The 27330-nt window shown below is 34.8% G+C and overlaps 1 protein-coding gene across 13 annotated transcripts in view; it reads left to right on the plus strand.

Moving 5' to 3' along the window:
• The window catches only part of pde1ca (phosphodiesterase 1C, calmodulin-dependent a), a 203505-nt gene that overhangs the window by 35950 nt on the left and 140225 nt on the right, over positions 1–27330 (plus strand). For all 13 annotated transcript variants that reach the window (XR_012399487.1, XM_073940952.1, XM_073940959.1 and 10 more), the window contains 2 exons: positions 10007–10057; positions 12160–12331. Coding sequence is in view for 12 of the 13 variants with exons in the window: in XM_073940952.1 (XP_073797053.1) it covers positions 10007–10057; positions 12160–12331 (223 nt within the window). In the remaining variant the exon portion in view is untranslated. The remainder of the gene's footprint in view (positions 1–10006; positions 10058–12159; positions 12332–27330) is intronic.

The raw sequence follows: 27330 nt of genomic DNA on the forward strand, positions 1-27330 counted from the left end.
AACCATCCTTGTAAAATAAAATAACCTGCCTAATTAACCTAATTACCTAGTAAATGTCACTTTAAGCTTTATAGAAGTGTCTTGAAAAATATCTAGTCAAATGTAATTAACTGTCAACATGGCAAAGACAAAAAATAAAAATCTGTTTTTAGAGATGAGTTATTAAAACTATTATGCTTAGAAATGTGTTGAAAAAATCTTCTCTCCGTTAAACAGAAATTGGGGAAAAAATAAACAGGGAGGCTAATAATTCAAGGGGGCTAGTAATTCTGACTTCAGCTATACGTGGACAGCACATTTTAGCTCTTAAATGGCTATTTAAAATATTTTGAATGTTTAATATCTTGTTACAGACATACAGTGTTATCAGTTATACAGTGTTTTGCAGCATATGAAATGTCCCAAACCCTATTTTTAACTGTCCAAAATGGGGAAAAAAAATGTTGTTTTAATTCTCTGATAGTCAAAACATGTTAAAACAAAGTATATGTTATATATGCATTAAAAAACAGTCAGGAAAACGTGTTTTATGTAAATTCGGACCACGAGTTCACATTTATGGACATTTATGGACATCTCTAAAAGTACATTGTATCAAAAGATGATTAGATTATTGATTGTACGAATCAATAACTTAGATTTTAATTCTAATTAGGTTCCAATAAGCCCAAATAGCAAAGAGAAATAAAAAATGCATGTAAAAAACAGCTCGGACCTTAAGAGGTTAAATCTGATCAGTGGATGTTTTTGTGTTGGTAGATGCACTAGTGACCCGATTATATCACTTAATCACAGAAAAGCTCTGATTTTCACGATTGGCTTCTTTAAATGTAAGGTGAGAGGTGAAAAACAGTGTGACGTGCACATCTAGTGTCCTTTTGTGACTTGTAACCTGCCAGATTAATTCTGTTTGATGGGATGAATTCTCTCGGGACCCTGTGTTTATCATTAAAGCGAGGCTCACACAAACAGTCACGCTGTTAAACCCTGATGAGGGTTTTCTCCAGTGGATCTCCCATGCTGCATCTGCGATTACGGTCTCCATGGTGACCAGCATAGGCAGGATGTGATGTCACGACCTACTGATTCTGGCCTGTGCCTGACAAACAACCCCAACCCATGCTTTCCCCATAGAGTCGTGTGTGTGTGTGTGTGTGTGTGTGTGTTTGTGTGTGTGTGTGTGTGTGTGTTTGTGTGTGTGTGTGTGTATGTATGTATGTGTGTGTGTGTGTGTGTGTGTGTGTGTGTGTGTGTGTGTGTGTGTGTGTGTGTGTGTGTGTGTGTGTGTGTGTGTGTGTGTGTGTGTGTGTGTGCGTGCGGGCAGGATGTCAAACAGAGTTTCTTTCGAACACCTGTTGAGACTTCTGAGTCTAGTGTAAAGTTTATGTGGAATCCCAATTGTATGTTGTTTTTTGATTGTTTTTGATGATAATGATGATGATGATGATGATGATAATAATAATAATAATATTAATAATAGTAATAATAATAATTATAGTTAATTTTTTGATAATTTTGGTAGGCAAAATTTTCTGTAGTATATGAGTGTGAATAAGTGTGTATGGATGATTTCCAGTGATGGGTTGCAGCTAGAAGCGCATCTGTTGCGTAAAACATATGCTGGTTAAGTTGGTGGTTCATTCAGCTGTGGCGACCCCAGATAAATAAAAGGACTAAGCTGAAAAGAAAATGAATGAATGAATGAATAATTGTTTTTGATAATAATAGTAATAATCATTATTATTATTATTATTAATATTATAATAATCTATTGTTTTTATGATAATAATAATTATATTAATAATAATGTATTGTTTTGATAATAATAATAATAATAATAATAATGATAATAATAATAATAATGCTAATAATCTATTGTTTTTGATAATAATAATAATAATGCTAATAATCTATTGTTTTTGATAATAATAATAATAATAATAATAATAATAATCTGTTGTTTTTGATAATAATAATAATAATAATAAAAGTAGTAATAACAATGTATTATTTTTGATAATAATAATAATAATAATAATAACAATAATAATAATAATTAATTGTTTTGATAATAATAATACATTGTTTTTTATTAAAATAATAAAATTATATAATTTTTTATTAAAATAATAATAATATATTATTTTTTGATAATAATAATAATAATAATAATAATAATAATGATTAATAATGATGATGATGATGATGATAATAATAATATATTGTTTTTGATAATAATAATAATACATATACATATACATATATACATAGGTTTTAATGTTTTTATGTTGTGTTTTTATTGTTGTATTATATTTTTATATTATTGTATTACTTTTGTTATTGTGAATAATAATAAATTAAGGAGGAATTAATTCTAATTTATAAACAAACAATGTTTTATTTAAGGCATCATGGGGGCACAGTGGGTAGCACAATCGCTTACAGTTTATAATAAAAAATAGAATACTGATAATAATAATAATAATAATAATAATAATAATAATAATAATAATAATAATAATAAATAATTAATAATAAACAAAATTTTCTTATTTTGTAACGTGAAATATTAATAAGTAATTAATAATTAATCAGTATAAGTTACAGAATGATTAGAAAATATTTATTATGATGAAATATAATTTAGCATAAAGCTAAATACATCTGTTCACAAATATTTTTGCAATAATAATACTGCATTAATAATAGTGCTCCGATTACCCCCGTCCAAAGACATGCGTTATGGCTGAATTATGTAAGCTAAATTGTCAGAAGTGTATGAGTGTGTAAGGGTGTTTACCAGTGATGGGTTGCGGCTGAAAGGGCATCCGCTGTAAAAACATGCTAGATAAGTCGGCGGTTCATTCCGCTGTGGCGACCCCAGATTAATAAAGGGTCTAAGCTGAAAAGAGTATGAATAAATGGAAAAAGGTGGTCTTTGGTGATCTGTCAGGGGAGGTCTTTCTGTCGTCAGCACATTAAAGGTGTATTGTGAGCTGCTCAGCGGGAGTCATTATCACTAATGAAGAGTCTTTCTTTCTCTCCTGAGCTCTGACTCTGAGGCCTGACAAACTCTCTGACTGTGCTAAAGGCTTCTCTCTGATTTCCCTCTCATTACCTGTAAGCCCCCTGCAGACCGCCAGTCCCCACTGAACAACCTCCACCTGGCTTCAGCCCATCATTCACCTGAGTGGTTCTCTCCGTTTCTCATTTCTCATGTCTTTCTTATATACTTTCATGTGGCGAATTGTGACAAATTATTTGGCTGACAAGAAATTGAATGAAGAGGAGAAAAAAAAACAGGCTCGAAATGTCACTGTGACAACTAACAGAGATAAAATAAGTATAAAAAAACAAAAAAATAAACATTAACACAATAATCATTCATTCATTCATTTTCTTTTCGGCTTAGTCCCTTTATTAATCAGTGGTTGCCACAGCTGAATGAACCGCCAACTTGTTCAGCATATGTATTACACAGCGGATGCCCTTCCAGCCGCAACCCATCCCTGGGAAACACCCATACACACTCATTACTCAGCTTACTCAATTCCCCTATAGAGCATGTCTTTGGACTTGTGGGGGAAACCGGAGCACCCCTTGCGAATACAGGGAGGCCATGCAATCTCCATACAGAAATGCCAACTGACCAAGCCAAGGCTCGAACCAGTGACCTTCTTGCTGTGAAGCGATCTTGTTACCCACTGCGCCACCGTGACGCCCCATATTAAACAATTAAAGATATGAACAATGACAAAAAATAAATAAGTGATGTTTTGTAAACAAATTTCGGGAGGAGCACGCACAGAAGTTTCAGCATTAAATACGTCATTGACAATTATTCTATTATCCAATCAGTTCTTGACCAAACCCCTATACCAAAGTTGTCTTACCTGCAGTATCTCACCACTTTAGCATCTCTCCACCACCCTGACACCTCACCTTTTAAGCATTACATTCCCGGAGGGAGCGTTCTGGGGCCGGGGTAGATACTTCGCTTGGATCCCAACTCCTCTCTATTCCCTGACAAGGGGAATAACACGAGTTGGGGCGTCTTCCCCGAGCTCAGAGCCCTCTCCCTGGACAGCACGCCAAATACGCCTTATTCTTAAACGATTGCAAGTGTGAACTTGTGAAATGAAATACATGAAAAACATACTAGAAACTTTAAGTCTTAATAAAGAGCAGATGAGAGACATTAAACTGGCTAGAAATGTCGCCATGACAACTAACAACGAGATATAATACGTATGAAAAAAACTATAAAGGAAATATTACCACAATTACGGATTAACCATGACAAAAATCAATTACAGTTTATTTCAGTGGCTTAGGTGCATTTCTCACAACACTATTTACATTTGCACAACAGTTAATGCATTTCTCAAAACAATAGTCATTTGTGCACATCACACAGTAGTAGCAGTTTCTCATTCCTTCCAACAAATTGCAAATACTTTTGGACATGCATCAACTGCTTTCACACAACTCTCTGCTGTTTATAACATTATCATTTGCTCATGTCAGATTAAAACAATTAAAACTGCCATTAAAGTTGCAGTATACAATACAATACAATACAATACAATACAATACAATACAATACAATACAATACAATACAATACAATACAATACAATACAAAAAAACATGAGAATGGCAAAAAATAAATAAATTAAAGAATGAAGAACGTTTTTCTTTAAACTTTTAATTTTGAATTAAAGCAATAAAATGGCTTATAATAATGTAATGAGTACAAAAAAAGTAACAGTAACATGTTTTGAAAACTAAGGCAAAATTAGTTGAAAACTATAAACTTAAACAATGTTGAAAAAAAAACCTTCAAATTTAAGTTGATGGAATAAAATTACTAGCTAAATAAAAATTAAAACGGCAATTAAAGTTAAATTAAAGCAAGTAATTTTAAAAATATTATTAAAAGCCTAATCTATTAAATATACAGTTGAAGTCAGAATTATTAGCCCCAGTTGAATCTGTTTTTCTATTTTAAATATTTCCAAAATGATGTTTCACAGAGCAAGGAAATTTTCACAGTATGTCTGATAATGTTTTTTTCATCTGGAGAAAGTCTTATTTGTTTTATTTTCACTAGAATAAAAGCAGTCTTTAATTTTTTAAACACCATTTTAAGGTCAAAATTATTAGCTCCTTTAAACTTTTTTCGGGAGTCTACAGAACAAACTATCGTTATACAGTAACTTGACTAACTACCCTAACCTGCCTAGTTAATATAATCAACCTAGTTAAGCTGTATAAAAGAGTCTTGAAAAATATCTAGTCGAATATTATCTACTGTCATCATGGCAAAGATAAAATAAATCAGTTATTAGAGATGAGTTATTAAAACTATTATGATTAGAAATATTTTAAAGAAATCTTCTGTCCAATAAACAGAAATTGAGGGGAAAAATAAACAGGGGGTGAATAATTTAGGGGGGCTAATAATTCTGACTTCAGCTGTCTGACCCCGGAAAGGGACAGTTCACCCAAAAATGACAATTCTGTCATCATTTACTCACCCTTAACTTAAACTAAAACAAATTAGATTTTTTATTTATTTATTTGTTTGTTTGTTCTTTTGATAAGAAGAAATTGTAAAGAATATTGGAAACATCCATCCGCCGACTTCCATAGTAGGAAAAACAAACACAATGTAAGTCAATCGTTACAGGATTCCTGCATTTTCTCAAAATGTGTGTGTTAAACTGACAGGCATACAAAAGAAGGAAGAAAATCGTACAATCAATTAAAGAGTTTTTATTTTTGAGTGAACTATCCCTTAAATTAAGTATTATTTCATTGTCGTAAAGTGTCCTGCAGGGGGCGCTGTTTGTTCAGTTTTTACAGCGGCGCGCTTTGCTTGTTAATGTAAACGAGAGCAGCGTGTCGCGTCTTTGACCTCATGCTGCTTCATCCTCAGGCTGTTTGACAGTTTTATGCTCAGAATCACGAAACAAGGAGATTATAAATAAGCTTTTTCAGTGAACACACTTCAGATGACAGCGTTTAAACCAAAAAAGGATTTATAACGTTAAGAGAACGTAGAGACTGTGGTAATGTTACTTTTAATCTGTGACCTTCAATGTTTTTGTCTATAACGTTAAACCAAATGGTACGAAACTATTTCAGACTTTAAATATGTTTTCCACTGGGTTTCATGTAAGTTTGTAACTGTTTTCGGATGTTGAGATGTCCCATAGTGATGTTAAAAACTATTTAAATGTGCAAATGTGATTTTTGTGTAAGTATAAAACAATAATTGCAAGAGTGCAATGTTTCAGGTAATTGGCTAATATATGAAAATATGGGTGAAATTATGATCCATTTATTCGCTAAAAATAATTTTTACATATAGGTTACTTCTTACATCATACACTCTCAGAAAAAAAATGCTAATGTTGTAGAAGGTGACTGTCCCTTGTCACTAGGGGCAGTACCTTTTTATGGTACCTCAAGACAATTTGTACCATTGCAGTTTGTACCTTTAGGGACATGATTTGTACCATGGGAAACCAAAATGTACCTTTGGTTTTTAAAACCTGCTAATACAATATTGGCAGTACAATACAGCAAATCTGACCCATAAAGGTGCCACTAAATTATGTCTGCAAAACTGTTGCAAACAATTTATTTGTGTTGAATTAAAAAAAAAATAGGAAGTTGTACTTAATTTGTTTGTTTAAATTCAACTCAAATAAATTGTTTACAACCACTTAACGTAAAAAATTGAGTAAATCCAAGGAATCATCTTTGAATATTTTTTTCAGTGCAGCGACAAAACACTTTGTATCTTAACAGTGTCAAATGAGTTCCTTCAAGAACTATTCAAAGTCATTTTGCTTTATCCAAAATGCGTCAATTTATTTTCTGTTAATATAAAATATCAAACACATTTATCAAACAATGTTTTTAAAAACGTTTATTTTTGTGTAAATGCACTTTTTTCCGAATAAAAAATACTTTAACATAAATCAAACTATCTATTTTTGCCAAACATTTCACAATTTTCACAAAAATGTTACAGAAATATGTTCCCCCATCTACAATATAAAACATTTTTTCTCCAATTTTCACACAATACCTTTGTAATCCCTTTAAAGTTCATTTAATTGACTTAATTTTAAAATAGAAATAGAATTATACAAAAGTATTATAACAAGATATGCACAGTGTTTGATTAGTTTTACAAAAGTAAAATGTCTGCATGAACACTTTGCACATGCAGGACTTTTGCCAGCTCACCTGCGTAGTGAAAAGCAAATGCCAAAAGGTGCGAATATGTTTTGAATTATAGAACTTAATAATTAATGTTTATGAGTGTCTTTAAACATATGCTTTTAAATGATGATAGATGTTTTAATATGGAAATTTTTCATAAATCTCTTTGCCTTTCCAGTAATATTGATATCGGCGCAGTGGTGCAGTGGGTAGCACGTTCGCCTCACACCAAGAAGGTCGCTGGGTCGCAGGTTCAAACCTCGGCTTAGTTGGTGTTTCTTTGTGGAGTTGCATGTTCTCCCTGTGTTCGCGTGGGTTTCCTCTAGGTGCTCGGTTTCCCCAACAGTCCAAAGACATGCAGTACAGGTGAATTGGGTAGGCTAAATTATCCGTAGTGTATGAGTGTGTATGTGAATGTTTCCCAGAGATGGGTTGCGGCTGGAAGGGCATCCGCTGCGTAAAAACTTGCTTGATAAGTTGGCGGTTCATTCCGTTGTGGCGACCCCAAATTAATAAAGAGACTAAGCCGACAAGAAAATGAATGAATTAATATTATTGATATTACTAGAATATTCAAATATATTGTAATAAAGAAGGAGTTGTCCAACACTTATGTACCTTTTTTATGAGAACAATTGTGTACTTTCATTTTAATCGTGCCATAAAAGGAACAGAACAGTCTCATAAGAGGTCTTTTCTGTACCATATAAGGTACCACTTTTACAAAGGTACACGACTGTTTCTTAAGGAACATCATTTGTACCACCTGGTACAGTTTTTTATGTGTGTGGCTAACATAATAAGTGATTTAACTTTTCGAATAATGTAGACAAATGGGTAAAACCGACTATAAGGCATGTAGAGTAGTGGCAATGTATACTCTAAAAAGTTGTTATGGCACATAGTATAATATAGCATATGACAGTATATTGCTGATCTTTAAAGAGGATATTTTAATATGTCACCAATATGTTTCTGAATGTTCCTGACAAGATTATTATTTTTTTTTTTTGCTTTAAACTATAAAATAATACACTATTATACACTGAATGGCATTAGACATATTAGACTATCCTGATGACTAATGCAAGCAGTGCTGTGAGTGGAATGTGTTGTATACTCATACTTCATTTTGTTCAATTCAGTTCAGGTTTATTTGTATGGCGCTTTTCAAAATAATTATTGTTTCAAAGCAGCTTTACAAAAGGTGTACATTATTGTATCACAATTAAATTCTGAAAAGTAACGTTTATTAGTTACCATAACTTTATTAATTACTAATAACTTTAACTAATTAACTAACTAATAGCTTTTAACAGTTAAGTTATTATATACAGTTGAAGTCACAATTATCTGTTAATCTTATTTGTTTTATTTCGGCTAGAGGAAAAGCAGTTTTTAATTTCTTAAATACCATTTTAAGGGCAAAATTATTAGCCCCATTAAGCTAAATTTTTTCTCTATACTTTACAGAACAAACCATTGTTCTACAATAACTTGCCTAATTACCCTAACCTGCCTAGTTAACCTAATTAACCTAGTTAAGCCTTTAAATGTCACTTTAAGCTGTATAGAAGTGTTTTGAAAAATATGTAGTCAAATATTATTTGTCATCATGGAAAAGATAAAATAAATCCATAGTTAGAAATGAGTTATTACAACTATCATGTTTAGAAATGTGTTGAAAAAATCAGCTCTCCGTTAAACAGAAATTGGGGTAAAATATAAACAAGCGGTCTAATAATTCAGGGGGGCTAGTAATTCTGGTTTCAACTGTATAAACATAGTTAACCTGTAGTTATATAGAATATAAGTGATAAAATGTTCAGCATCAATTAGAAAATTGATATTGAGGTAAAACAGAAAAGTTGTAAATATGCCCAACCTTAAAAAATGCACACTACCTGACAATAGTCTTGTCGTAGATTCTAGTTGTAAGAGAAACAAATAATAACTTGACTTCTAGTTGATCATTTGGAAAAGTGGCAGAAAGTAGATTTTTTTGATGAATCATCACAAATACTGCAGAAGACCTATTGGAACCCGCATGGACCCAAGATTCTCACAGAAATCAGTCAAGTTTGATCAAGAAAAAAATCATGGTTTGGGGTTACATTCAGTATGGGGTCGTGCGAGAGATCTGCTGAGTGGATGGGAACATCAACAACCTGAAGTATCAAGACATTTGTGCTGCCCATTACATTACAAACCACAGGAGAGGGCAAATTCTTCAGCAGGATAGTGCTCATACTTTAGCCTCCGTATCAAAGTTCCTGAAAGCAAAGAAGGTCAAGGTGCTCCAGGATTGCTCCAGTCCAGTTACCTGACATGAACATTATTAAGCATGTCTGGGGTTAGATGAAAGAAGACACATTAAAGGTAAATCCTAAGAATCTTGATAAATGAACATTATTTCTATTAAAAGACAAGACTTTTGTCTAAACAAAGTCAGACCTTACTGTCCTAATTAAATAATTAAAAATCAAGGCATGATCATATTTTATTTTGGTATAATAAGCATAATCTAGAGGCAGTTGCCTTTCATATGAGCCACTTCTGATACCAAATGATCAACTAGAAGTCAAGTTATTATTTGTTGTTCCTAAAATTTCGATAGGTGATGACTTTTGTCAGGTAGTGCAGATGTGGCTTGAGTACAAACTTGAGAATTGTGGTGAAGAAAACAGATTTCTGGTGGTGGTGAGTCATTGTGATTGTTGTATGAAAGGGCCATCACTCAGTGTGTGTTTTGTTCTTTCTCTGCACAGTGGCGAATGAAGCTGGAGAGAGCAGCTCCAGACCTCTAGCACGCTTCGCACGTGAGTATATGCCTAATCAAACACGTGATTAAGCATTAAAACTGATTGGAGCTGTTGACTTCACTTTTACTTTAAAGTTGTTTCCTGCTGTGAGGAAACAGGAAAGAGAGTGACACAGTAAAGTTCACCGTCTCCGGTTGTTGAACACACAGATCTGTAATAACTGCAGTGAGAGCTGTTAGAAATCATCTCTATCTATCTATCTATCCATCTATCTATCTATCTATCTATCTATCTATCTATCTATCTATCTATCTATCTATCTATCTATCTATCTATCTATCTATCTATCTATCTATCTATCTATCTATCTATCTATCTATCTATCTCTCTATCTCTCTATCTATCTATCTATCTGTCTGTCTGTCTGTCTGTCTGTCTGTCTGTCTGTCTGTCTGTCTGTCTGTCTGTCTGTCTATCTATCTATCTATCTATCTATCTATCTATCTATCTATCTATCTAACCATCTATCTATCTATCTATCTATCTATCTATCTATCTATCTATCTATCTATCTATCTATCTATCTATCTATCTATCTATCTATCTATCTATCTATCTATCTATCTATCTATCTGTCTGTCTGTCTGTCTGTCTGTCTGTCTGTCTGTCTGTCTGTCTGTCTGTCTGTCTGTCTGTCTGTCTCTCTCTCTGTCTGTCTGTCTGTCTATCTATCTATCTATCAGTCTGTATGTCTGTCTGCCTGTCTGTCTGTCTATCTATATGTCCGTCTGTCTGTCTGTCTGTCTGTCTGTCTGTCCGTCCGTCTGTCCTTCCGTCCGTCCGTCTGTCTGTCTATCTACGCATACATCCTTTACTTCATTTTGTAGACCAAACATATGACATCCATCCATCCAATCTATTTCATCCATCCATCCATCCATCCATCCATCCATCCATCCATCCATCCATCCATCCAATTACATTATCCAAATCCAGTAGTCAATTCATTTGTTTTATCAGTTTGTCCATCCGTCTGTCTACTTGTCTATCGTTCTATCATTCTGTCTGTCATTCTATTATTTTATCTATCATTCTGTCAATCTATTTATTGCTCTTTGTTTTGCTTTATTTGCTTTGTCTATAAAATTCTGTAAATTGTTCTATCTGTATGTTGCTTTTTCTGTCATCCGTACATTCATCAATCTTTCTTTAGTTCTGTTGTTCTATCTTTCTGTATGTCCATCCATCCATCCATCCATCCATCCATCCATCCATCCATCCATCCATCCATCCATCCATCCATCCATCCATCCATCCATCCATCCATCCATCCATCCATCCATCCATCTATCTATCTATCTATCTATCTATCTATCTATCTATCTATCTATCTATCTATCTATCTATCTATCTATCTATCTATCTATCTATCTATCTATCGTTCAATTGCTCTGTCAGCCTGTATTTCTTTCTGTCATTCTGTTTGTTGTTCTTTTGATCCTTCTACAGAGGTTGGACAATGAATCTGAAACGCCTGGTTATTAGTATACAATAATTCATTAGTGTGTTGTAGGGCCTCCTTTTGGGGCCAGCATCAAATCATCTGGGGAATGACAGATGCAAGTCCTGCACAGTGGGGTTTTAAGCTATTCTTCTTGCAGAATAGTGGCCAGGTCACGTTTCCTGACTTGCTGCTCCAAAACAGCCCAGAGTGGCTCAATAATGTTTACACCTGGTGACTGTGCAGGCCATGGAAGATCTATCTATCTATCTATCTATCTATCTATCTATCTATCTATCTATCTATCTATCTATCTATCTATCTATCTATCTATCTATCTATCTGTCTGTCTGTCTGTCTGTCTGTCTGTCTGTCTGTCTGTCTGTCTGTCTGTCTGTCTGTCTGTCTGTCTGTCTGTCTGTCTGTCTGTCTGTCTGTCTGTCTGTCTGTCTGTCTGTCTGTCTGTCTGTCTGTCTGTCTGTCTGTCTGTTGTTAACCAGCTAAAACTTCACTGTTCAGCTGTACATTGGCAGAAGTGTTTATGTTTATCTTTGTCAGTCTCTCTCCCTCCCTCTTTCTCTCTCTCTCTTTTATTTTCCGGTCTTTCCTTCTGTCATCTACACCCCTCTGATCTTTTGATCTCTGATTGTTGGATCAGGTTCCAAGTCTCAGAATGCTTTGTGGAACGCCATCACAGCGGGCATTGGGATCAAGGACAAGGACAAGGACAAGCGGGGCATCCTGATTGACCCACGGAGCCCGGAGGAGATTCTAGCTGATGACCTGCCCACGGTCGACAGCCCTGACGCCATGGAGAAGACTGCCATCAGGTTTGGAGGGATTCACACGTCACTTACATCTCTAAACTTATCAATCAGTGAGGGCCGGTATCTGCTCTTGATCAGTTATTTCTAGTTCTGCATCAATTGTTGAGCTTTTCCTTTACCAGCTGTTATCTTTAAGCATGGTAGAGTCAAACTAGGTGAATGGACATGCTCAGTTACCAGAAATTGTGCACTTAGTATGCTGAATAGAGTGCTTTGTACAGTTATGTGTGTTTTTCACTCATAAGCACAGCTGGCAGGCTCACATATTGATTTATTTAGGAGCTTAAATGTCAAACCATCACTCCTGTTTCTGACCAAAGTTAGCATCTACTAGACAGCAAAGGGCCGCACTCTGAAAATTGAAGGTTCCAGCTGTAATAATAAAGCTTATAATTTGCACAAGAGAACCTATTAAAACCATAGACTGTAAAATATATGGACGTAGTGTCCGTGACGTCACCCATAGGTTTCTAAAAAGCGCAAAAGAAGCCACAAGTAGGCGCGACCAACCGTCGCCATTTTGTTCGTGCGTCATCACACCCACGGCGGGATACCAAACAAGGGCAAAGAGGCGGAGAGTGATCGGAGTTACAGACACGTGCTGGCATTTTGCTTGGACCTGGTTCAGACACACTTTACTTTGGGAGATGCTTAATACTTTATCACCTGTGACTCGTTTGTGTTCTGACCCTATGTGCTTGGTTGTATACTATATCAATAAAGTGTTTAGTCTTTTAAAAACACTGCTGTGATACATTGAGCCACTAAACATTGTTCTTATGACGTTTTTCAACAGGAGGAAAACGCAAATTACTTCCAAACACTTCAGATATAGTCTGTGTTAGTAAATGTAAGACTATTGATGAAATCCAGCATAACAGTGTATGACAACGCTTCAGATGACTGTTCTAGAGCCTACAGCTAATCAATCTGACAGATTCTGGAGTGCATTACAGCTTTAAATATAAACGATAAATGATCTTAAATAAAACAAATACATGTATAAAGATGGTATATAAGTATTTAACTTTACTCACATGGGAAACGGAGGCCACGTGAATGGTTTGTGAGCACAATTAAGTGCACTCAGCATGCATGCCATCTAATAATTGTAGGAAACAAGTCCAAAAGGCAGTTGACTGTGTAAAGCCACATAAAACAACACAGAAATACGATAAATATGCAGAGTTCAGTGGCTAATCTGCAGGTGACGTGACGGCGACCAACGAGTACTGGCTGTCACTCAAGTGGCCATTCCCTTAATTATGCAAACTTAATATAACTTAATATAAAGGAAACGGATGAGTTATAAAAAAATTCACCCCCCTCACAGTTGTCATGAAGGGTAATATTAGCTGTATTAACCAAAATCTTTTTTGTACCAGGCTGTAAACACCTTTTTTCTGCTGTAAAGTTGGCCATTCTAACAGTGGCTCAATTGAAATTTGCTCTATTTTGGAGCCAGGAGCGGCCAGGACTAGCGGAATTTCGGATGAATTGCAGTTTTAGTTACTTCCGTATTGGCTTCCTGAGGGAGAGCGGGAGGTTGCCGCTTGATTAAAACCTTGCTAGGAACTTGTTATTAAAAAAATCCCATAGTTTTATTAAACGTACAAGATTAAATCTGTGCATCGATCCTTAAGGAGCTATTTCTTAGTTATACTAATATTTTATTCACTCCAGATTGCAGTCTTATAATACAGATTTTGGTCCCACTTTATATTAAGTAGCCTTAAATACTATGTACTTGAATCAAAATATAAATACAATGTACTCACTGTGCTCATAATGTTTTAAGGTGGGATATGGGTAGGGCTAGAAACAGGTTCGATGGTGTGGATAGATGAAAGGGTGGGTTAAAGTGTACATGCTCAACAGCATAATTATAAATGTAATTACAGAAATGAATTGCAGATGTAATTACATGCAGGTATTTAATCTGTCATAAGTACAATCTAAAAACATGTATTTATACAATAGGTACAATGAAATGAATTAATAATTTCAGCCTACGTAAATATTAGTTCAGGCCACTTAATATAAAGCTTTTTCTCAGTTACTTTGCAAATATGAAGGGATGTTTTATACACAAATTTTGGGATTAACATGAACAGCAGTTTTGACAAGGCTAATCAATCGTTCTGCTATCAGTTCTTCTTCTCAGGAGTCAGTTCTACTGTTCAGTTGTTCTGTCAGTTTACAGTATTTTTTCCAACTGCTTACATACAAAACCTTTTCATGTAACACAATTTCTGAAACCTCTTACTCAAAATGTAAAATTACACACCAAATCTCCAAAACCATGAGATATACACTACCTGACAAAACTCTTGTTTTAGTTTTAGGAACAACAACTAATAACTTGACTTCTAGTTGATTATTTGGTTCAACAGATGATTCAATGGAAAAAGCTAGCATCTGCCACTTTTCCAAATGATCATCTAGAAGTCAAGTTATTATTCGTTGCTCTTACAACTGGGATTGACAGCGATACTTTTGTCATGTGATAAGGTTTAGCCATGAATTCTTTTTCTTGAAGTTTTTCTCAAACACTACAAACAATTCTTTGCATACAATACAGAAATCTAACAGGAAGTAACTTGCTTCCCTTTTTCAAACACAACCAATCAAAATACTACACTTATTCAGCAGCTATAGCCTCATATTCACTTTTTTGAAATCCCTTATAGAAATTCATCTCAACCTGGTGCTTTAAAGTGTTTGAGGGTGTATGACGCTTTGTTTACACATACTTTTACTGTGTTTGTGAGCTTGCGATCCTCTGTTGTTTGTCATCGATATGGCCACCATCAGCTTTTCTTTGGTTTTAAAATAGTTCAGCATTTGCCGCTGTGTGCATTAATACTGATGCTGGTTTTTAACTGCATTGCTTTGATGCACTCTTGCATTGGGCTCACACATACACTCTGCACTCTGACTACTTTAACAATGTTGATAAGCAGTAGTGGACGTTTCTCTCTGTCTCACAATGAACACGCTTGACCAATCGCAATAGATTGGGTCATTGGACCAATCAGCACAGATTAGCATCATGCAAAGGAGGGGTTTGGGAACAAGTGAATTGCTGAACGAATCGAATGGGAGTTGTTTGGATAATTAGATAAAAATAAATGCATATTAGAAGACAAGAAAAGTGTTTTTTGAGCACGCATGCATATCAGCCTGTTATAGGAGAAACAGAAACCAAAATATGACCTTTTTTAATGCATAATAGGGGCTATTTAATGATGTGCACTGTCAACTAGATGATGTGGTTTAACAAGCAGTTTTAAAATTGAAAATAAGTACTAAAGCAACCGAAAAAAAATAGTATTGTTTGTTTGTAAGAAGGAAACACTTTTATTTTGTTCATGATTTTCAACGCCATAAACCCTGCTCCCATGGCAATCCCGTAGTGTAAACCATCCTAATCCATACCAATCCCAGTGTATCCACAACGGATTTCACTTGGACGTCAGACACATAAATCCTGTGGTTGCGGCCTTCTGAAAGGGAATGACAGAGAAATAAATGATGAAAGTGCGTGATGTTTGGACTCAGCTGTCTGCCGGTGCGACCGGCTGTGTTAAAAAGGGAGACTCCAGTGGACTGTGATGCTCCGTATAGCGAGCAGCTCCTCATTAATCACCCTGTGAGAGGCAGGGAGGGGGAGAACCGCATGGCTTTAGTCCTGACGTCAGCAACAGGCATCGTCTGCTATAAATATCCACCGTAAAAACTGTGCTCCAGTGAATCCTTAATGTTCTATTAGTGTGTCATTGTGCACTTTGGGGCGCACAGGAAGGCACATTTGGCCGGTCGGGTGATGGGCTGCAGGTGAGAGTGTTTCCTCCTCCAGCTGAGAAGTAACTGTTTTCAACATGGCATGATGGAATAGCGGGATGTGCATGCCAAAAGCCCGCCGTCATGTCATAATATGTCCCATGGAGGGAATTTAACCCTTCATCAGAGAGACAGCAGCAATGAATGTACAGTATTTGGTAGAATGATCAAAATATACAAATAGGAAGATTTGCATTTTGATACGTGCCCAGTTCACACAAAAAACAAATTAAATAAAAACAAAGTGGTCTGGTTTTCCAATCACATTGCGGATTTTGGAATAGGTTTAGTTACAAAATATACAAAAAGGCGACAACACTTAAGCTCCAGAAGAATAACACACACGCACACACACAAAAAAAACCAGACCTTTTGTCCATGATGTCTAATAGCACACCGATGTGTAGAAATGCACGTTTTTAAATGTCTACTCATCTTACCGACATAACAATTTTTTTGTTAATAAATTGATATTTTTTGGAGCTATGGTGTTGCCGCCTTTATTTAATTTTTTTTAATAATAATTATTTTCAGGGGTTTTCACTTTTATTGATAGGACAGTGGATATTTACAGACAGGAATATGTGGGGAGCTGAGATAGGAGAAGGATCGGCTGGGAATCAAACCTCGGTTCTATTTGTCGACGCACCAACCACTAGGCTATTGGTGCTGATTGTTGCCGCCTTCTTGTATATTTTTGTGCTTTTTGTTGTTTGGCTAAGCTACTATTTTAGATTGAAGTGCATGCTTTTGTGCATTTCATTCATTCTTTAATTTTCTATATCAGGGGTCACCACAGCAGAATGAACTGCCATTTTTGCTTTTTTCTTAATCATTTTATTTGAACCTTACTTCAATATATATTAATTACAATTGAACATTTTTATAATTAGTGATATTATTAGATAATTTTAATTCAGTGTTTATTTATTAATGTAATTATTTTTACTAAGGTGTGCTTTAAAATGTCGTTTTAAAATGTTTTTATTTTATATACACACATATATATATATATATATATATATATATATATATATATATATATATATATATATATATATATATATATACAACATTTCTGGTTCTCAAATCTGATCGGCTGATAGCCGTGCGATTTTCTGCAATATCAGAACTCCTACAGCCTCTTTACCCTTTGTGTATTACTCCGCCCGCATACAGCCAGCAAAGTTCAAACACTACAGATCTAAAGTTTAAAAGATGCACGCTCAACTGTTTAATTTTCAACTTATGATTTGAATCTGGAAGAAAGTAGTTCCTCATACAAAAGGGTTTTTGAGACTCTCCATGTTTGATTTTGTTTTTATATACACAATTATGCCGTCAAACTGTTGTATAAATGCAATATCACACGAGTAGCAGTGCGATATGGCTGTATATCTTCACTGGTGGGGGCACCAAGTCACTCGGCCTACGGCCCCGTGGCTACACACGCCTCCCACCAGTGCCAATATACAGCCATATCGCACTGCTACTCGTGTGATATAGCTCATTCATATATATATATATATATATATATATATATATATATATATATATATATATATATATATATATATATATATATATATATATATATACAGTTGAAGTCAAAATTTAGTAGCCCCCCTGAATTATTAGCCACACTGTTTATTTTTTCCCCCAATTTCTGTTTAACGGAGAGTTTTTTTCACATTTGTAAACATAATAGTTTTAATATCTCATTTCTAATAACTGATTTATTTTATCTGTGCCACAACGACCGTACATAATATTTGACTAGATATTTTTCAAGACTTCTATACAGCTTAAAGTGACATTTAAAGGCTTAACAAGGTTAACTAGGCTGGTTAGGGTAATTAGGTAAGTTATTGTAAAATGAGGGTTTGTTCAGTAGACTTTTGAAAAAGATGTAGCTTAAAGGGGCTAATAATTTTGACCTTAAAATGTTTTTAAAAAAAAAGTGATAATAATCACCGAAATAAAACAATTAAGACTTTCTCCAGAAGAAAAAAATATTATCAGACATGCTGTGAAAATTTCCTTGCTCTTTTAAAGATAATTGGAAATATTTAAAAAAAAAAAAAAAAGGGGGGGGGGGGGGGGGCTAATAATTCTGACTTCAACTGTATATATATATATATATATATATATATATATATATATATATATATATATATATATATATATATATATATATATATATATATATGTATGAACTGACTTATTTCTAATGGCGGGTAAGGGATGGCTAAGGAGTGATGTACACTTGCTAAGAGCTTGGCTATGGTACCAATTTGGTATGTTCAATTTAGGTTACTTGTTTTTGGACTGTGATAACCTACTTCAAATGTTGACTACTGTATAATATACTGTAATGTATCCTATATAATATAATGTATACTATATGTATAATGTAGATCTTTTTTGTTAGTTTTTTCAACAATGCAATTTTGACACAGTCTGACTCATAGTAACTTGCAACTTTCTTACTGAAAGATTGAGAGTGGTGTCCGCTTTATGTAGAAAAAAATGTGCATGAAAATTTCTAATATGGGGGCGACATGGTGGTGCAGTGGGTAGTGCATGCACTGCTTGAAACATATGCTGGATAAGTTGGTGGTTAATTTTGCTGTGGCGATCCCTGATGGATAAAGGGACCAAACTGAATGAATGAATATTAAAATGTGTTTTTGAAAGAGTAATTATATTTTTGGTCAGTCAAGAGCAAAACATTCCACTGAACCACTGAAATTTTGTGAGCAAGTGCTTGTGTTTTGGGACAGTATGTGTGTGCATGAGATTGATGAGTTGGTGTGTGTGGACTTAAAAGGTCAAAGAGTATGTGCACAGTGCACCACCTTCTGAGTGAGCGATTGGACAGGTCTAGTCTGATCTTATATCAAGCCGAGGTTTGTGCTCTAACACCACCCCCACCCCCCAGCGTAGGACATTAAGATTGGCAGGACTGCTCTTCCATTAGTCTTATCTGAAAACTGCGTGACTAAAGAGTTGAACTGATTCAGTGTGACCCTCACAGATTGAAGTGTCAGCTGCATTTATTATTCTAATTTACTAGGAGGTGACTTTTACTCTAATACAGACAGGTTCACCTTTCCACAGCCTGTCGAGGAACACCACATACTCTGGACATTTCTTTAAGGCTTTAAAATTCACTGAAGAAATGATTCACTGGATTTAATAGCTTTAATTTTTTTTTTCTAATTTAAGATAAATGGTTGCAAACTATTTATACGGGCTGGATTTAAACAGACAAATTAAGTTACTAGACAAATTAAGCTAAATTAGAATTTTAATGTGTTTGTTTAAATTCAGCGCAAATAAATTGTTTGCAACCACTTACCCTAAAAATTATGTGAATCCAATGAATCATATTTTTCAGTGTACTGAAGGTTGCTTTTTTAAAATCATGACATTTTTTAGGTTTTTTCATTTTTAAGTTTATTTACAATTTTTTATAATGGCTATGACAACAAGTTTCCTAATCTCTTAACGCACCAAAACACCTAAAACACACAATTAGCAAAACAGTTAATTTCATGCTCAAAATTACACATTGTAAACTAAACCCCAAAACTAATGTTCAAAATACAGTAATAAACTAACACAATACACTGTCTTCTTTTTTTTTTAGGTTTATTTTTGAACTTCTATTTTTAAGTAGATAGGACAGTGTTTAAGACAGGAAGCGAATTAGAAGAGAGAGGGGGTAGGGACGGTAAAAGTCCACAAGCCAGGATTCAAACTCGGGACACACTGAAGTGCTACTGCACCATATGTCAGCGCACTAACCACTAGGCTATTGGGCTGACACAATACACCAGGTCTAACAAAACACTGCAAACTTGTTCCAACAGTATTATTTAGTCCATCATAACACATTGAAAAAAAAAAAAAACACTATCAGCTGAAATTACAGACACTACATTATTTAATTTGTCAGGTCTGCACTTATATTTAAAGCCTCTCTACATTTTTGTGTTGTTGGGTTTAGTAAATGGAGGGATTTAGTTTCTTTTGCTGCAGAAATTTAATACAAAAAAATTAATGAGCATCTCAGAGGAGCTTTATAAAATGAAGTTTATGTATAAAAAAACAATACAGACACAGAATTGCTGCAGTACAGACTTTACTTGCAAAAGGACATCACTGCAAGATATTCACACAGAAAAAGCCCCGCAATTATAATAAAAGAAAAATAAAGTAATCTTCTATTCTGCCTAGTCTTCTGCATTTGCCTGGCTTCTTCTTCTTTGGCCCTGCCCGGTAACTGTGGTTCTTTGGCCTATTATGTTTGTCCCACGGTGACGCCTTTTCACTGAAGCCAGCCTCGTCAACATAGATAATTTCATGTGGGACTTGATTGGCCTCTAACTCCATAACTCTCTGAAAGTAATTAGACACATGTACTGTATGTACTAATGAACTCCAGGTTTATAGAGTAGTTTACTGCAAAACACACTTTCTATAATACAGTAATGACTGTATTGCATAATCTTACCTGGACGTATTGGTGACGGTGCTCAGTATTTCTTTCAAAAACCTCAAGAGTCGTCTTTTAGAACATAAGATTATGTATTTGGAAAAACCTCAACACATGAGTGTGGTTTCTATATGGGAATCAGCTGTAATATATAAGAGTGTGTGATTGATATATATATAATGTGATATATGCAATAAGCTGTTTCTCATTGGCAATGGAATAAAATACAGGGAATATATTTGTGTTTGAATTGACTATGAACAGCTCTTCACTTTGACTTTAGCCTATATAAGTTAAGTATAGAACATGGTGTTATCTGTTCTGACATACAGTGTGAAAGCATTTGTAAATTTGACTATAAAATGACATTGTTATGGTCTTGTTTAAGCTTGTGTATAAAAGAAGTTTAAGCATTTTAAATTGGTGATAACTGGTTGCATTTTGTATCAAAGCAACAAGAAGTGTGCTAATTGTATAGCCTACAAAGACGGATGTTGTGCTGTTCATGTTAAGAGTTTAGGAAACTTGTAAAATGGATTGAAAAAACTGTGATAGCCATTGGAAAAAACTGTAAAAGCTGATATTTTTTGAGCTGATTTATTATATAAATGTTTTTTTTTATTTTCTTTTTATTTGTGCAATTACGATGAAAATGGTTGACGGGGTTGTTGTGTGGTTGCTAGAGTGTTTTGAGTTTTTTTTTTTTAAAGGTGAGCATGCCTGACTATTGACTCTAAAGGCTGATTTAAATAGTGTTCGATAAAAGGAATATTGTGAAGCTTTTGTCCTAACCAACACCTGAAATTTATATTTTAGAAACGGCTTCTATTTCTTGCAGCTGAACAACAGGATAAACAGACAAGGATCACCTTAGCCACACCTTGTGCTTTATTCAGTGTTAAATGCTAACAATGTGAGTTTGAATGCCATTTTACATGACAGTTATTGCCGTACCACTGAAAGCAGCAGCAGATAGTTCACCTCAGATCTTGAAAATGAAATAAATAGTTTGAAATTGAACTTTAGAACTGACTCAGTGCAAACCATCACATATCAGTGATTCAGCATGTACATTTAATAATGTTAAAGAAGTTTAATATGTAATAATTAGATTATAAACCTTATCATTTTGTTGGAGTGCAGTAAGTGCACTATTCTGTGCTTCTCAATGGCTGTATTTAAATTTTTGTCATGCTGCATCTGGTGCAAACAGCCAAATTACTTATCACGGCAAATCTCGTCACGTAATGTGTTGTTAGGACACGCGGTTACAATGTAACCTGCTCACCTCATGTTCATGTAATATTTATATTATTTGCTAATTAATAACTACCTCATGTGGAACTCTGAATGTGTGTCTCATTTCAGAGTCTGCTTCTGTCCAACAGAGGTCGCATTATGGTTGCATTTTGCTGATGCATACTTTGAGAGCTTTCCTGATTGAATGAATGAAATATGCTGTCAAGGGGTGCTTAAATATAATTGGCTAAACTGGTCTAATAGGCCACTTTTGACTGACTGACTGACCAATCGACTGACCCATCCTCCTCCATCCCTAAACCAAACCGATAGCGTTTTCAAAAACACCAATTGAACAGCTCCCACCTCCCTAAACCCAACCAACAGTGTTTTCAAAAGCTATCCAGAAAAGAAAAGCCCTTTCGGCTGTCTATTTTTTACCACTTTTTCAAATTTAACCACATTCTCACTGTTTTTTACGTGTTTATTTTATTTTTTGGCTTCTGTTTTTGTCCTACCTGCTTTCTGGAACCGTTCTTCACCGGAGTCGAACCCCATAATCGCGGTCAACTTCGCTCCATGTTTCAAGTCCGCCGACATACACGGCGAGCCACTTGGACAAACTGGTAACAGCGGAAAAGCCATCCAACGGAAGTAAGCAGGCAGCTGGTAGATGCGAAAATGAACGCTGTCATATGGCCCTGTACCTTCCATTTTAAAGACGTACATAGATACATCAGAGTACATAATTCGCACTCTCCAGAAATATATATAGGGCTACGTTTTCAGAATGTTGATGGCAGCATAGCTATTGACAGATTAACTACTTATTCAAATAATGTTTAATTGCAACGGTTTGACAGTTTTCTTCTTATATTTGTAAATCATGCTTCTATGCATCTTTGATTCCTAATGGCGCTATTTGGCTGCGATTCATTTCTGGCTCTGTTCTCTCTCTCTACTTTCCTCTGGAGTAAATGCATGCGTAACGCAACAGGCTGAAGCTCATCTCCTCTGAATGAACTCATTTACGTTTGAGGTGCGAGAAGCAGCAGGATTGTTTCAGGAGAGCGTCTATCTCTCTTTACATCATCTGTCCCCGATGCTTCTCCTGACTTATAGATGAGTTGACCTTTGCACGCCTCCGATCTTTAGCTGGGGCTCGCGGGAGCCAACACAGGTGGACGCCCCATTCTCATCTCACCCAAATGGCCCGCGCACCTCCAGTTTTCTTTCGATTATCGTTTCTCTTTTAGCAGAGCTTTCTGATAGGTCTGTAGCAAGCGCAGCTCATTTTAGTGGAGAAACCTAATTTTCCAGTTGAGCGCGGCCCTGTTGAGTAGAATGAAGTGAGTGAATGAAAGCGAGATTGAAGGGGATCTTACAGGAATGCTGGGAAACGGACTGCTGCTGAACAGCATTCAGACTTGAGCAGGACAGCTGCCAGTTGGGAAACACTTTAAGTCCTACTCTGATTGGAGTATTAAAGCTCTGAAGTAAATCATGCAAGTGTTGCATTAAAGGGAAAGTTTATGGAAAAATACAGGTTGTCATCATTTCCATACATTTCAGTAATAAAGGGTTTGTTAATCTAAAAATTAATATTCTGTTATTAATAATTCTCTGTCATGTTGTTTAGTCTCCTGAGACCTTCATTCAGTTTAAGCAATTTAAGATTTTAGATGAAATCCAAAACCTCCTTCATCCTCCATATAGACAGCAATGGTCAAAAGGTGTTCAAAGTCGAAAAAAGGAACCAAAACATGTCCGTGAAACATCATATCAAGCAAAAACATTTCCAAAACTCTTCATGTGAGGTCAGTGGTTCTACTGTAATCATGAAGCTCCAAGAAAACTGACCTGACACAGGAGAACAATGCTTTTTTCATTTTTTTTTTTACATACAGACAGAATCTGTTGAGAAAATATTACATTATAAAGAGCATAAATCTATATCTATATCTAAATCTATAAAATTCGTATATTATTCAATAATATTACTAAAATATATAAAAATGAATAAATCTAGATATACACATTTATATAATTCAATAATATTAATGAAGAAAAAAAAATAATATATATATATATATATATATATATATATATATATATATATATATATATATATATATATATATATATATATATATATCTCGTCACCTTACAATTATAAAGTTTTATCTGACATTTTTGTCAAAATTGAGTTATTGACATATTCTTATTAAATGACAACTTATTTACATTATGGGATGTTTTTTAGTTGTTTATATTTTAAGAGTTTGTATTTAAAAAAACAAAACAAGTGTGACACACATACTGTTTGCTATGAAATGCAAAAACTTTAAAGCTTATTATTTCAAAATAATTTAAAACACAGATAGAATCTTATAATTCCAAGGTGACGATATATATATATATATATATATATATATATATATATATATATATATATATATATATATATATATATATATATATATATATAAATTTATAAATCTATATTTATTACTGAAATATATACAGTATATAAAAATTATTAAATCTATATTTACATTATTTTTACATACGTAATTAAAGAGAATGCTCAGTAATTTTTGGAAAATCTGCAGATTTCTGTGGGTGAAGAATCCACGTGGGCCAGCTTATTACCTGCTTTTTATTAAGACATTGGCTGCTTATTACTTATAAAATACATAATCTTCATGATATATATTCGTAATCTTACCCATTTTTATAAACTTCGAGAGGTACATTTATGTATAAAAAACTGCAAAATATGCCAATTTTTTAATCTATCTACTCCAAAGACCAGGACACACTTTTGAGTTTATAGCGGTAATTTTCTGAATAATAAATTCTAAAAATGTCCGTTTTTATCAATTTATATCAAAGACCAGAGCACTCTTTTGAATTTAGAGAAGTAAAGTTCTGTAAAAAAAATTAAATAAAAATAATAATCAAAATATGCTTATTTTATCAATCTGCTTCGAAGATTAGGGCACTCTTTTGAATTTTGAGAGGTAAATTTCTGTAAAAAAAAAATCTAATATGTTAATTTTTATTAATCTTCTCGAAAGACCAGGGCACTGTTTTGAATTTAGAAAGGTAAAAAAAAAGAAAAAAAATGCCCGTTTTTATCAGTCTACTACGAAGACCAGGGCTCTCGAGGGGTAAATGTCTGTGAAACAATTCTAAATATGCCCATTTTTATCAATCTTGTCCAGACACTAGTGCATTCTTTTTCATTTCCAGAGGTAAAAATCTGTAAAAAAAAATTTAAATATGTCTATTTTTATTAATCCACTACAAAGACTTTTTAATTTCAAGGGGAACATTTATTTTTTTGGCACAATGTTTTTATTTTAGTTTGTTTTTAATTTTTACACATTGATAAATAAATTTACACATTGATTAATAAAAAAATTGTGTAACAAATTTGTTTGTGTCCAAATAACAAATAGGCAACAAACATAAAGTGTTTAGTTTTTTTATTGGATCAAAACATGTTAGAATTTGACATCACACGCATGTAAATATTGCAACCCAGGCTCATTCTGAAAACATAATGCTGTATACATTTCTGGAGAGCACCAACTACATTCCAGGAGGTACGTTTTTTGCAGTTTTTGTTTTCACAAATCTATCAGAGGCCGCTGCGTACGCTTTTTCAGAACTCACATTTCTCTCGCAGGTGCCAATTTCACCTGCTCTTCTCGCGTAAATCCACCAGAGGTCGCTGTCGACTGACTGACTGATCGACTGACCCACCCTCCTCCTACTCTAAACCCAACCATCAGTTTTCTTGAGCGACCAGAAAAAGAAAAGCCCTCGCCTGATTTTTAACATGTTTTCAGATTTAACCACAATCTCACCCTGTTATTTGCTTGTGTATTTTATTTTTTGGCTTCTGTCATTAGCCCCTTTCACACATACAGACCTTTCCTTTCTGGAAAGCTTGTATGTGTGAACAGGTCCTTTTTGAAAATACCGGTAAATTCGTTCTGGCTATTTTCCGGAAAGAGAAGTTGTAACATTACCGGCAATTTGCCGGAATGCTGCGCTGTGTGAATGCAGAAGGAAGATTGCCGTAATAAGCGCGTGCACGTCTAGAACGTGCTGACGTGAGACGTCTGCTTTAGCCAATCACAACAGTCAGACGCATTTACGTCCGCGCGGTTTATGAGAATAAAAGCCTTTGAATATTTTTCCAGACACATTTAGCTGCTAGAAGTTAGTCAGATCACGTTTATATGTTCTTCTTTATGCCAACTGTGTAAATAATCATCAATGAGATGCTTATGATAAGCCGTTGTTTGTTTACCTTCAAGCTTTGCGTGTGCCTGTGAAACAGCCTGTGAGCGCCTGCACACGCACATATTATGAACATCTCGACATGCGAAAGTGATCCTGCGAAAGTTGTTCACAATATTGATCATCCACAGAGTTTGTAATTTAGTCAAATGTTTACAAATACAAGCGCAGCCGTTTAAAGCTCATTTGTGGTGAATGATGTCAGAATTTACCGGTATTTTGGAATGGATGTGTGAATGCTCTTTTCCGGAAAATTTCCGTAACGTCCTCGCCTGTGTGAACAGCGCTTTTTTGTGTATACCGGTAAAGTCGTTCCAGAAATTTTCCAGATATTTACTGGTATCACTGTGTGAAAGGGGCTTTTGTCTCACTTGATTTCTTGAACCGATTGTCTCTGTAGTCATGAAGTTAAGTGCATTTTAAGTGGTAAGTGTTCGTTTTAAAGACGAAATGCTGTGATGCGTACCTCTGGCTACATAATTCGTGATCTTCATGTCTATATAGGGCTACATTTTCAAAATGAGCCTATGTTGCTATATTGCTATGTATTCAGATGCAGCTCTTTTCAGATTGCTCTTCAGTGAAGTTTCGGTCTAATGATAGTCAGTTCATGTAGGTTGATTAATCACCTGTAAAAGATATCTCTTCCTTTCTTCCTCAAGCTTTGTTTATCCTGTCAGTCTTCCACAAAGGATGCCCCGGAGAGTATTTGTTTTCTCTGACCTACAAATCTCAAAGACCAGAGGCTGTCATGTTTAGGGGGCTTGTTACTCAATATGAGCGTCTCTCACCCCCTCCATTCCCAATAAGTCACCTGACCTGCCCGGTGGAGACCCTACTGTGAGCAGACGGGATTAAAAACTCAATAATTCATACACTGACTGGATGTTAATTAGCTGGTCCAGTCCGGGCTTTGTGTTTTTGTGGTTTGGCTTTGCGCTGCCCTCGAGTTTAAGGTGGATAACCATCTCCAGTCATTCAGTGGTTATTGGTGTATGCCTGAAAGTAATGAGGGTGTTTAGGAATGTAGTGAATGCAGGTTTTTATTGGCTGGTTTGGATTTAGTGGGTCATTTTCTGCTCTTTCAGATTTTTCAGTAAGTAAT

Source organism: Danio rerio, chromosome 24, assembly GCF_049306965.1.
Source record: "Danio rerio strain Tuebingen ecotype United States chromosome 24, GRCz12tu, whole genome shotgun sequence".
Lineage (NCBI taxonomy): Eukaryota > Metazoa > Chordata > Actinopteri > Cypriniformes > Danionidae > Danio > Danio rerio.